General features: G+C 45.0%; 1 protein-coding gene and 1 long non-coding RNA gene across 3 annotated transcripts in view; both read left to right on the top strand.

Annotated features, from left to right (window-relative positions):
• Nucleotides 1-5836, top strand: part of PRR5L (proline rich 5 like) — a 42988-nt gene extending 37152 nt beyond the window's left edge. For both annotated transcript variants that reach the window (XM_041421177.1, XM_041421178.1), the window contains exon 9: nucleotides 2960-5836. In XM_041421177.1, coding sequence (XP_041277111.1) covers nucleotides 2960-3291 — 332 coding nt within the window. In that variant the 3' untranslated portion in view covers nucleotides 3292-5836. The remainder of the gene's footprint in view (nucleotides 1-2959) is intronic.
• A 547-nt stretch (nucleotides 5837-6383) lies between these two features.
• Nucleotides 6384-12469, top strand: part of LOC121344872 — a 15151-nt gene continuing 9065 nt past the window's right edge. Inside the window, exons 1-2 of the long non-coding RNA XR_005953893.1 lie at nucleotides 6384-7085; nucleotides 11654-11801. This is a non-coding gene — a long non-coding RNA (uncharacterized LOC121344872). The remainder of the gene's footprint in view (nucleotides 7086-11653; nucleotides 11802-12469) is intronic.

The raw sequence follows: 12469 nt of genomic DNA, 5'->3' as shown, positions 1-12469 counted from the left end.
TAAATAGAACAAGTGAAGAAAGTTCCAGTCTCCCTCTGTTTTTGCTAGCTTTAGCCTTTGCTTCAGTGCAAAATTGTAGCAAGCTGGAGACCCACAATCTGTTTTGTACTACACTTAGCAGCATATGGGCAAAGATGGGCTTGTGGTAGAAGAACTTACTGGAACTCAGACAATCTGTGCCTGTACTAAACCCATGGCATTGCTTTAGGAAAACTGTGGCTCAGGATTTTTGTTCTTGTGGTTGCTGGGCAATCAGATATCTTCTGTGCAAGTGAACATGGTTGTACAGTTCAGCATGGATTTGCATATCTGATCCTAGGGCTCAATCTAGACCAAAATCCCCAGTAAAAGTTGGACTTTGACAAATGTGATTGCTTTGCTGTTTATGGACAGCTGCATGCTGCTGAGATGGTTTAAAAGGTAGCTGCCTGACCTGTGCTGAAGTTCCTAGCCATCCTGGATTTCTGCCAGCTGAACAAGGCATTTGTGCCATTAAAAAAAAAATAAAAAGGAAACCTACACAAGCTGGCCTTGTAAAGCTTATATGCCTTAAAATAATTGAACTTACTTTGATTTTAGCTCTCATTTATTTGTGTATATTTCCAAAGTGGCCTTTTACCCTTGCTCCACCCTGTGCTGAGCATGCGGAAAGAAGGAATTTGTGTTTGCAGTACAAGACAGGGACTGCAAACCAGCACTTTTCTACAAATAATCTTGGTATTTTCACAGTGCTGCTATGGAGGTGGCTTCTATTCCTTAACTTTCACTTGTGATCAGACTTCTTTCTCTTCCCTCTCCCTCTTTCAGTCACCTTTTTGTTTTCTCAGAACCGGTTTCTTCTCTCACTGGACAGCTGGTAATGATGATGAAGCCCAGTAGGTTTCCTGTAGTAGCTTTTGGGAGAGGGTGCTGTTGGGCTTTGGGTGTGCTTGCATTCTACACAGCTGCTCTGGAGGCCAGACTGCCCTCTGGGCTGGAGCCTTCAGGGTAAATGAGTGTTGGGAAATGTGGCTGAAGCTGCCTGCTCCCAGCTGTGAGTATACATAAGGCTTCAGCCTTGCAAGGCTGCTGTATCTTAAGCTGATTTAAAGCAGAGAGGTGTGAAAGGGACAGGACCCCTCAGAGAGGGGAACTGAAGATGGCAGCATTCCCACCTGCTCTCTTAGCACCCTTTTGCTTTGCCTGTGTAAATTAGCCATAACCTGCATGGTAAGGATGGAGTATGCCACGGGATCCAGCTGGCTAAGAAACAGGGTTTATACTGGGGATAGGAGAGAAGATAGAACAGCCACACATCACTGCTGATCTGAGGTTGCTGCAAAAAAGTCCCAGAAAAACTCCTCCCAGTTTATATTCCTGGTCATAAGGCACCAAAATAAAAATGAAATTTCTAGTTAAGCTATGCAGAACAACTCCCTTAAGAGACTGTCTTTTGTGGCCAAGAAAGTAAAGGGGGAAAAGTAAAGCAATAAATGCATATTCAGAGTTTAGACTAATTTCACCTATTTTTTTTTCTCAAAAGAGTCATATCCTAATGCCCTTTAACACTACAGCTTGCTGTGGCTTGAGCTGCAGATGAAACCTAAAGAGAGTATTTGCTGTAACCAGTCTCATAAATTATTTTTGCATACTCTTAAGTGTGAATGAACCATTTTTAATTGATGTATTACAGACAGTACCAGCATGAGGTGTTGGCTCACCTGTTCCTCCCTGCAAGAAATAGTTTGTTTTCTGCTTTTCTTCCTGATACAAGCTCCCAAAACTCTTATGACCTTCAGTGATTAGTGCTTTGCTTTGCATTTTGTTACTCTTACCTTCTGCAGTCTTGGTTGGAAGCCTTTTATGTGGTTTAAAGGCTTCTGACTTTATGAAATGAGATCCTGTATTTCAGTGAAGTTTGTGAGAAACAAAGAGACACAGGGAATGGCTCCATCAGGTGCTGCAGGGATAGACCCACAGGAGATGTCCAAAATCACATGGTGCATTGCAGGGGGGTAGAAACCAGCAGGTGAACAGTAACAGTGTCTGATTCAACCTGCTGGGGTGGGATTACAGTGAGCCAAGGCAAAACTCTGACCCCTGCATTCCTTCAAGCTTTCAGTGTCAGAATTGACACGTGCTTCATAGTACTGTGCTGGGGACTGCACCTTGGGACCATGATTTAGACCTGGCAATTTTCCTCCTTAATGTTTTGCTGAGCAGATTGTACAGCCCACACCCACCCATTCTGTGTCACTGCTTTTCCTCCTCAGCACAAATACTGCCTTTCCCTTGTGCCCCTTTTCCCCAGGCTGTTGTGGACTGTTCCTGTGCACTCTTAGGTATTTTCTGTGTCCAGGCTCCAAACCAGATGTGTTGCAATGTGGATGAAATGTTCTTTTTCTGGCATGATCTTTAAAAAATAATGCCAACAGAATGGCCTGTTCCTAGGCAAATGTAGAGACAGTGCAGTGTAAGCATCAGGAATTTTACATTGGCAACAGCTGATGGCACTTCCTGAGAGAATTTTTCAGGAATTCCTGAGAATTTTTCAGAGACCGGGATGGCAATTCAAATCCCCAGTGAATGTGTTTTTTAGAGACTTGTGCCACTGTAGTGTCACTTATTTTAGTGAACCTGCATGTGAGAGTACCTATACCTGGTCTTCACCCCTTGATAAAAGAGAAGATTCTCAGGATGCTAAAGAGTCCCTTGGCTGCACTGGTGACATTTTGGCTCACTTCTCTCGCAGGCACCAGCCCCTGCAGCAGGATGGGAGGTCTCTCTGCTCTGGGAGAGGCAGATCTTCTTTCCCAACACCTAGCAGTATGAACTAGTGAGCTCCTGACTGTTTTTCGAGTGGTAGTGCAGTGGGGCACTCTGCAGCTGCACACTGAATTCTCTGTTCCCCAGCCCAGCAGTGTGGCCAGTGCTCCATTTGCGTGCTGTTGACCATTCCTCCTTCCTCTTTCTCTTCCAGAGAGACGGTACTCCAGATCCTGCCCGAAGGCCCTGACCCCGCTGACAGAGCAGGAGGGCGAGGCTTACCTGGAGAAATGTGGGAGCGTCCGTCGGCACACGGTGGCCAACGCTCACTCGGATATCCAGCTCCTGGCCATGGCCTCCATGATGCACACGGGAATGGTGGCGGAGGAATCGGACACTTCTGACCAATGCCTGCTGCTGCAGCCCAGCTGCTTCGGCCACAGGCAGTGCTCCAGTGAGCCCAGCATTGCCGACGGCCCCGAGGGAGCTGTGCCTGCAGCCAGTAGGCAGGAGCCTGCCCAGCTGAACTGCACCTCTGTCAGCTAGGAGGAGGCTGGCTGAGCAGTGGAGAACTGTATGCGCCAAGCTGGACAAAGTGGTGTGTCATCCCTGCTGGGAAAAAAAGAGAAAAATAGGAATTTTGCTCATGTCATTGAAATGGGCTCGAGGGTTCATATGGCTGAGGATGCTATCTAGATAGGTTCTTTTGCCAGCCTGAGATCATTGTTGATGGAGGTACCAGGCTGCTCCCAAATGACCACTGAGGGCTGCAAAGGTTTTGCTGTTGAACAGCACAGTCTGCCTTCTGTAAGTTTTCTCTCTCTATTATTATAAACTTTTTGGCGTCAGGTTTCCTTCTTTTTCTTTGGTATGATACAAATTGAGTTCTTTCTGCTTTTCTCCATCTTTCCCAAAAAAGTGCTTCTTCTTTGTTCTTTGTCCCTGCAGTGCAGGCCTCTGTGCTCAGTGTTCTTTTGCTTCTGGTGCTTTGTAGTGAGTGCTGAGCACCTAATTTCTCTTTTAACGATGAGCTCAGGGATGAAGCCGTTTGCATCCTGCAGAAAGATCTGCTGAGGTGGCTTGTGAGAGGAGGAGATCCTTCATTTTGCTTCCCATGGGCATGGATGAAAAGTCCAAATCAGAATTGATCAGATTTACTTTTTTCCCAGGCCCGAAGAGAACCGAGTATATGTGGAGTGTGAGCTGAGTACTTCATATGTACTTTATTTGATTCCGGTCATATCTTGGGGATTCTGGTATAAATTGGGTACATAGGATGGCTGGGGTGTGTAAATTGGGTGCAAATGTACTGAGCATCCTGGCACTGGGCATCAATTTGCTCTCAAAATGTCAGTGTTGATAGGGCTATGATGAAAGAGAAAATCAAATGGATAGGAGATGCTGCACTTGTGTGGGAGATGTAAAGGTGCTTCTCAGCACTGGGCCATCGTTACTCCAGATCGGGAGGTGATGATCAGTATTTCATCCTGGGCCTTCCCTGGTACTTTTAGCACTCATGGATTTCATGAGACTGAGGACAGTCAGCAGGGTGTGGAAAGGAGTCGTGGCTCAGTGTATTCATGAAGTGCTCCTGACCTCCAGTGGTATCTGACTCAGTGCAGTATTGCTTTTAAGATAAAGTGAGGGCTCTTTGCAGTCTTTGGTTTTGTTTTTATTGTAAAGATTAGGAGTGGGTCTGGTTTGCAGGTGTCTGTGTCAGGCACTGCAGCCCGCAGCGTCTGCTTTGTAGCATCGCTTGGTGCTCCAGTGCTGCTTCTGTGGGGACAGAGCCAGTCTGAGCTGTCCCTGGGGTACTCTGCTGATGTCTTGCTAAGCAGATTTGCAAGTGTTATTATAGGCTTAGAGGTGAACTGCAGTGCTGTCTTAAATGTCAAATCCCATTAAAAATATGGACACTTGAATCTACTCCAAGTGGTACTTGGTAAATAAGTGTATCTTGACAAGGAAGCAGAAGGTTAGGATGAGCCTTTGGGATGTTTTTTGAATGCTATGACATTAACTGCAGAATTTTCCCTGCTTCTCTTGGGCATTAAACATCTTCTCCATTGGCTTCACTGGAGTACAGCTCTGACCTGCCAGGATTTGGCATTAGTAGCACATGCAGCAAAAGGAGAGCTGGATGGCAACAAAGCATCAGAAATACCAGCTATGAGCACAAGCCATGCTGCCTTGATAAATGAGGGTGTTGCTTTGTCTGCTGTGGTTTGCAGTGGTGAGACAGGTACTTGGAAGAGCCTCCTTTTCCCTTCTGTCACTGGAGCTCTTGGCCCTTGGGGAAAGGCCGAGTGTTTGGATCACCAGCTGTGCTTTCCATGTCAGGAGAAGAGGTTCAGTTGTGCTGGCTGCCTCCTCCTCCTCCTCAGAGCACCCACAGTCCAGCAGAGGCCAGGAAGATGTGCCTTTAAGCAGCATTCCCTTCAGGTGGATTGTAGGATAAATTGCTCTCTTGTTCATAAATTGGACTGACCAGGCCAACTTACTGCCATGTGCCCCAGGGCAGCCATGAGTTGTGGTGGAGTTTCAGAATCTCTGTGGTGGCAGCCACAGCATGCTGGACTCACCTTGGCACAGTCCCTCCAGCGTGGGGCAGATGATGGTGTCCTGCTCACAGTTAATTTCTTTGGCCCCTTCCTGTGATTTAAAGTCTTCTCTTAGTCACACCGAGGTGTGTGGGAAGTGGTTACCCTGCAGCATTTCAGTTCACTCTTATGAATGCTTTTCTTTCTGTTTCTCCTGTAACCCATTTGCATTCTGTAAATACCCAAACCATTTTGATTACAGAGTAGCAGCCTCTTTTATGGTGAAAACTAGAATGATATATTTATTTCCGGACATATTCTTGGATCATCTCTAGGGCTAATAGGAATTAGTCCTGGTTTTAACTTGAATTTCTTTTGTTTTACACATATGTATGATTTTAATTATTTTGGTTTTGTATCTGTTACGTTGCAAAAATTTGCACCAAGCCCTCTGAATCATGCACTTGCCCCATTGTTTTGTTTTTACGGAGAATTAAAGCTGGTGGCTTTACTTTGTGAACTGAAGTAAACACAACCTGTTCTGTGAACCACACCAGGCGTATGGTCATGACCACCACTTTTACAGCCACGTGAGATTGCACAAGCCTCTGCAAGTGCTTTTCTTTTACAGGCTGGGTGAACCTAAAGGGTGACTGGAAAGCTGTGCCATGGTGGCAGTGTGAGGCTGCCCTGGAAGGGCCCTGGGAACAGATCTGAGCAGCAGTGCTGAGCAGCTGCTCTCTGCTGAGGAAGCTTCCAATCCTCTGGAAGCAAAGACTGTCCCCATGCCAGAGCTGCAGCATGAGAAACACTTGCATTTTGGATACAGGGTTCTGATTTGGGGTTGCACTGTGTTGCTGACCATGTCACATGGCTGTGACAGGGCCACAGGGTGGGTCTTTTCTACCCTCGTGGTCACCAACTTGAGAAGACCTCCTGGAGAAGCTGTCAGAATGGGAAGAAGGAATTTCTCTCACCACCTTCTGAAATCCGTTACCTTCTACTTCAATAATGACCTAGACTGAATCCCTTCTCATCACACTGAATCCGTCTTCCTTTTTTACTCTGTCTCCTTCTTAAGGTAAGTGGTTTATTCTGTGTCCATGCATCATAAACTTATTGATGGGGCTATGCTTAGTACCACTGGCCATTTTCCTGATATTCCCCATAGCCAAACACATGTTTTTATTGCCAGAAAGCAGAGCTGTTTCTGGTTCTAGCCATGTGGACAGCAAGTTAGTGTGGTTTTTTCTTTTTTTTTTTTTTTTCAATCAGAAGATGTGCAGTATATCTTGCTGCTGACACTGATGGCAGCAGGGTGAACACTGCAGGGTTTGGGTTGCCTTTTCTTTTTAGGTCCAAATGGAAATGGGTTCATCTGGAAGGCCTTTTGACACTTGCCATTGAGTCAGCAGATGGAAAATATTTGGCTCTTAGAGGCAGCCTGTGTCCCCCAGATAGGAGAAACTGCAGGTCTAGTGAGAGACAAATTGTGATATTTATGGTATGCTTAGTTATGCAAACTTCTTAATTTTGCTGTAGTCTCAGTGTAGGAAACCTTCCTAACTGGACTCCCTGTTTCTTCCCAGCCTGGCTCCTTCCCCATGCCAGCAGCAGGACTCCTGGACCTGGCAGAGTGCATCTCCATCACCCTGAAGGAAAGTTGTGTGTTAGATAAAGCCACCAAATGGGTGTCTGAGCTCCTGAAAGAGGCCAGGCTGGCTGTGTTCCCTGGCTGCCCCTTCCCCACTTGGGACAGGTCTGCACAGAGCCAGCACTGCTTCCCACTCAGGAAAGCAGGTGAGAAAGCAAGACCCACCCTGGCATGGATTTCCCACAGTGCCCAGGGAGTTTCCATGGGGTACCTGAGCTGGAAATTCAGCCCACAGTCAACATTCTCTGTAGGAAAGTCACTGCAAATTTTCCCATTAATTAAAAGTGTGAAAGGCAGGGTATTTGGTATTTCCCTGAGCAAAGAGGAGGAAATTAGTCATCCTGTTCATATTTCAAATATGGAAGGAGGATCTGGCAGGACAAAAATAGGTTAAATGGGATATTCTTGCTTGCCCACACATTTGGGAGAGGGCTTTCTCTTCCCCCTGCGATCCCAACAGCTCCAGGTAAGGGCACCAAGCATTCAGCTACATAAACAAAAGTTTTAAAACAGAGGCAGGAATTTTTAAAGCAACTTTCCAGCAAAGGTACAGCTCATTCTCATCAATGTGGTGCTCAAAATGGCATGCTGTAAAATAACTGCCACCTGAAGAATTGGCTGCCTTTTATTCATTACTTGCATCTGAAGATACCTGGAGTACCCTTGTTAGTTATTTCCACCTAGGAGAGCAGGTGCTGTATCATTGATGTGCCAGGGTACATCTCTCCTGTGTGTAAGCTCACCCCTTCCAGGGGGCTAATCCTGCCCCAAGCACTTCTTGTGAAAGCTGTCCTAAGTCCACAAGGAGTGGCAGCTCAGCTGTTTGAGTAGTTTGGGTGCATTTCTCCAAACCAAGTGATGAAAAAAAGTGACAACTCCAGTGCATAAGTAAGTGAACTGACAATTGTCATTAATTAGCAACAGTTGCTTGCTGTGCATGGCCAACACGATCTTGGGGCCACAAATATGGGCTTGTGTGTAGGAGACTCACCTGTCTGGGAGAGAGCAGTAAAGAACAGGTATATGCAGGTAAAGGAAATAGCTGACTAGATTAATCTTCACCTGAATGATTGGTATAACAGAAGGTAGAGGTTTAATTATAGTTTGATCACCAGACTTTGCAATGAGCAAAAGGAAAGCAAACTCCTTAAAAAAAAGACAATAGCTTGAAGGGTCCCACCTACCCTAAATTCGTGCCATAGCATAGAGCAGATTTTCTGTAGATGTGATTTGCAAGAGTATTCAGAGAGTTGCTGTTTGAAGTGTCTCTCATTTGGCTTCAAACTAATTCCCTCTTATGCTAAGAGCTAGTTGATAATTCTTGTGGCATAATTATTATAGACCGTGCAGTTAACAACCTCTGTTACGTTGGAAAATAGATCGGAGTCAGAGAATCATTCTTTCTGAGCTTGAAATTTATGAAGACAGCTGCAGTGGCTCACACACAAGACTTTTCTGTGGTTGTTGAGTCTTTGTTTTTTTTTTTTTTTTTTTTTTTTTTTTTTTTACTTTTTAAAAAACTTTGTTTTTTTTTTTTAAACCTGAAAGAGTGAGTTCTGTTAGAATTGCTTGGGCTTCTCAAAGACAGACCAGTTACAAGACTCCCAGTCTTCAAGTCAGTACTGCAACAGGACTGCCTAGAAAATGACAGAATTTATTTATATTAAATGTCAGTAAGGAACCACAGACTGTGCCACAAATCACCTGCCCTGCAGGCCTCAAACTGATTTACACCCATTCCTTCTTCCCATTCTTTTTCACTGGGAGTTTTTAATCCTCTTCCCATGAAAGGCTTATTGACTAATATATCAATGGTTGTTAGAGTAGAAACTTGTTCACTCTTGTTCCCTGTGTATCTATCTCATGGCTTCACTATGACAAGTGCTAAACCTGTCTTTCTTCAGGCACATCTCAGGCTGATGGACTGTGTATTTGCTGTGTGGTTGGATATAAGAGATGGGAGGGTGGGAGAAGCTGTTCTGCAGGAGAGAAGTGACAGTATGTGTGAAAAGTGCCTCTTAAGTGGTATATGCACCACATCTACAAAAAAACCTCTGTTCTAATATATTTTGTTTTGTGGGAATGGGAGGGGAGTTCTGATGTGCATTTGGAACTTTGAATCTCAGAGGTTCAGAACCACTGTCCATTAGAAGTTTGAGTGAATGCAGAGGATTTCTTGTGGTTTTCCTCCATCCTATTGCTTTTTTCAGAAGACAGCAGTGGATGGTGATTACATGCTGAGCATCGCTGTGTTCAGTAGTGCAGATGGAGCTCCTCTGAGCTCCTCCATTCAGCCTGTCACTGAATGTCATCAGTCCCTCTTCTGGCTCTTAAATGTTCAACACCCCTCTTCCCTGAGAGCCCTGCAGCAGACTGCAGAGATGCTGCCTGCTGGACCCACAGTCCTGGTGAAATTCAGTGGCTCATCTTCAACAGCACTGTGGTAAGGAACCTTTTCTGTCTGACCATCCAGGAGCTGCTCTGACAGTCACACTCCCACCCCTGAGCTGTGGGAAACCCAGAACTGAGCTGTAAGGAAACCTTTTCTCTGACTGTGAGCGTGGGGTGTGCAGCAACCCAACAAGGGCACCCATGGGGTTACTGGAGCCACCCACTGTGAAGGGGCTTTGTTCCCAGCAGTGACAGTCTGGAGTGGTGGGAGTGTGACTGCTGCAGTGACTCCTGAATGGTGAGTCAGGAAAGTAATAAATAAATACAAATAAATAAAAACAAAACAGGAAAGTTTCCTTAACAAGATCAGGGAAAAGGAGCTGCCACCATCTAGTCATTCCCCTGTCAAAGTGTCCTGTAGTTGTTAAAAAAGTCCTGCTCTTTGAAATCAAAGTAAATGCTGCAGTAAATGAGACCTGAGAGCATTTGTCATGAGCCTCCTCCTAGCTTATTGAAATGTATGAGCTGGTGTGAACAAGACAGCCATACTTGTCAGGCAAACAAACAAAAAAGCCCATTTTCAAAAGCTTATTTCTTTGGCTTTACTCAATGCTTAATCTAATCCACTGTTTGTCTGCAGCAACATAGCTGTCCTCCTTTGCCTGGGGTTTACAGCGTGGAGAGGAAATTGTTCAAGATCTGGACCTCTCTCATCTCTTTTCTTTTGTTCCTGATTGTCGTGGTGAGCTGACTGACTCACTGAGCAGGTGATGCCTTCAGAGGGCAGCAGCAGCCTCTCTCCACTCCTCCTCTGGCTTGGCAGTGCTTACAAAGACTCAGCTCTATAAGAAATAGGATGAGGGTCCGTTCAGCAGCAGCAGTCCCCTGTTTGTAGGGTCTGTGGAGAGACCAGTGGAGCAGAACCAGGCCTTTGAGGGAGTGACTATTTACTTTGCAGATGTGTTCTTCCTACTTTGCTTGTTTGGGATTGCTCTTATTGGGGAAGCCTCCAATGGGCTTTTGAGAGTCTTAGGAAAGCAAATTCGTCCCTGTCTCTTACCTTCCAAGCCTGCCCTCCCTTCCCCAGGCTCTGCCTGGGACAGTGGCACTTCTCACCCTCTGTCCCTGCTGTGAGCACTGGGTGCTGTGGAGCCTCTGGCTCGGGTTGTACCTGGTGTTACTGCAGAAAATTTGGGTTTGGGAGGAGGAGGAGAGCACAACCCATGGGCCAAGCCCTGAAAGTCTTTTTTGCAGTGAGGAGTGCAAAACTGAACACAGGATTAGAGATGCAGCTCAAAGGAACTATGAGTAAGTACAGTTCCATGGGAGAAAGGCTTACCCACCCTTTTACCCTTTCTCATTTAGGTAAGGACATGTGATGGTGTTGGATGCACAGTTCTGCCTCAAAAACCTGGGGACAGTTGGACTGCAGTGGGGAAATTTTCGTTAGAATTTATTTTTCTTATCTTTGTATAGATACATTATTATGTATTACACATGATCTATTTATAGCATACATTTGTATATATTGAATACATCAATATAATACTACATTTAATAATTTAAAACATGTCTCTTTATGTATATAATATCTTTTTATTTTTGTATTGAGTTTGTTATCTTTATAATTATTTTATTTTATTTATTTAACTGGACTGAGAATATACAGGAACCAGAAATAGGCAGAGATTAAAATACAGCTCCTTTGCATCCACACCTTGGTTTCCACTGCTGTTTGAAAGCAGCCAAGAAACCCACTGTGGCTGTTTATCACTGTCCTGGGTGTTTGGTGGTCTGACCTCCCTTTTCCCAACAGTACTGATTTACCTTTCAGGATAATTATACTTCTACCCATATAAAGTCTAAATCCCTTCCATTCCCAGAAGATCCAAAAGTACACACTGTACAGATCACTGAGATGAATTCAAAATATTCAGCCCCTGTATTTTATCTAGAAGGATGAGTACAGGCACATGCCCCTATAAAGGACTTTTGCATGAAGAAACTCAAGCTCAGGGAGTTGTTTCTAGAAGGTGAATCACACTGGAGGCACTTGCTTAGGCAAGTCTAAACTCCACACTGTGAAGTTTATCACACCTGGGTGTGATACTGAAACTAGGAACACTTGTATGTGTCACTTTTCCCTGGCAGTGCCTTTGCTCCTTAACACTCTGTTAGCAAAGGCCAAGGTCGTACCTGCCTGAAACTATTCCTTTATTAAAGGCAGCAACAGAAGCAAAGTTAAATCTTGGAGAGAAACAAGTCCATGCAGGCAGGAATACCGGAATAGAATACAAGTGCTAACTCAAGCATACTGTTGTAGGATTTAACAGGCCAAACTCCTGGACTTCACACCTTCACCTGATACTTGCTGTGTGAGCAAGCAGAGAGAGGAGCAGCTGAAGACAGAAGAGAAAACCAGCAAGTTACTAATACTGGTCTGTAGCAGGAGTCAGGACTCTGCACATCAGGTGAGACAAGGAAAGGTTTGTGTTGTTGCCTTTTTCTTTTTTTTTTTTTTTTTTTTTTTTTTTTTTTTTTTTTCCCGTGTGTCAATTATCAGCTGAGTTTCATGGAAATCAGGTTCTGTCTGAGAGGGCAGAAACTGAAACCTCACATTTTTGGACAGTTTATCACAGGGCTGGAAAGATATCTGTCCTGCTTCTAATCAGCTAAGAGAATGGAGGAGGGTTTTTTTTCAAAATTGTCAGTACCAAACTGCTAAAACACTGTTCTGTTTATGCCTTGTTCCCTTCACTGTTGAGTGGGATAAATCTCTGGACAAAAGCCACCACAAAACATGGCTTATTCTGCCCCAGGCTAACACGTGTCAAGTCTGGCCAAGTCAAGTCAAACCTGCTGATACCTCAGAGAGAAACTCTCAGCTGGAATCTTCAGGACCATGGGTACACCAGGGCTTTTTCCCTGCTTCATCAGCAGGTGACTGGCTGCAACAACCATCCCCCTGGTGTGGCAGAGCAGCCAGCTCCTGGAGGCAACAAAGGAGCAGCGAGAAATCACTGAACTCAGGAACACTGGGGCTGCGTGGCCTCAGAGATCACTCAGAGCACAAACCAAAAGGAAAAGAAGGCTCATTAGTTGAGGCTGGGACTGTAACTAATACAGAAATTATTTTCCT

This window comes from Onychostruthus taczanowskii, unplaced genomic scaffold (genome assembly GCF_017590055.1).
Source record: "Onychostruthus taczanowskii isolate IOZ18803 unplaced genomic scaffold, ASM1759005v1 scaffold69, whole genome shotgun sequence".
NCBI lineage: Eukaryota > Metazoa > Chordata > Aves > Passeriformes > Passeridae > Onychostruthus > Onychostruthus taczanowskii.
This window is presented reverse-complemented; position numbering and strand designations above follow the sequence as displayed.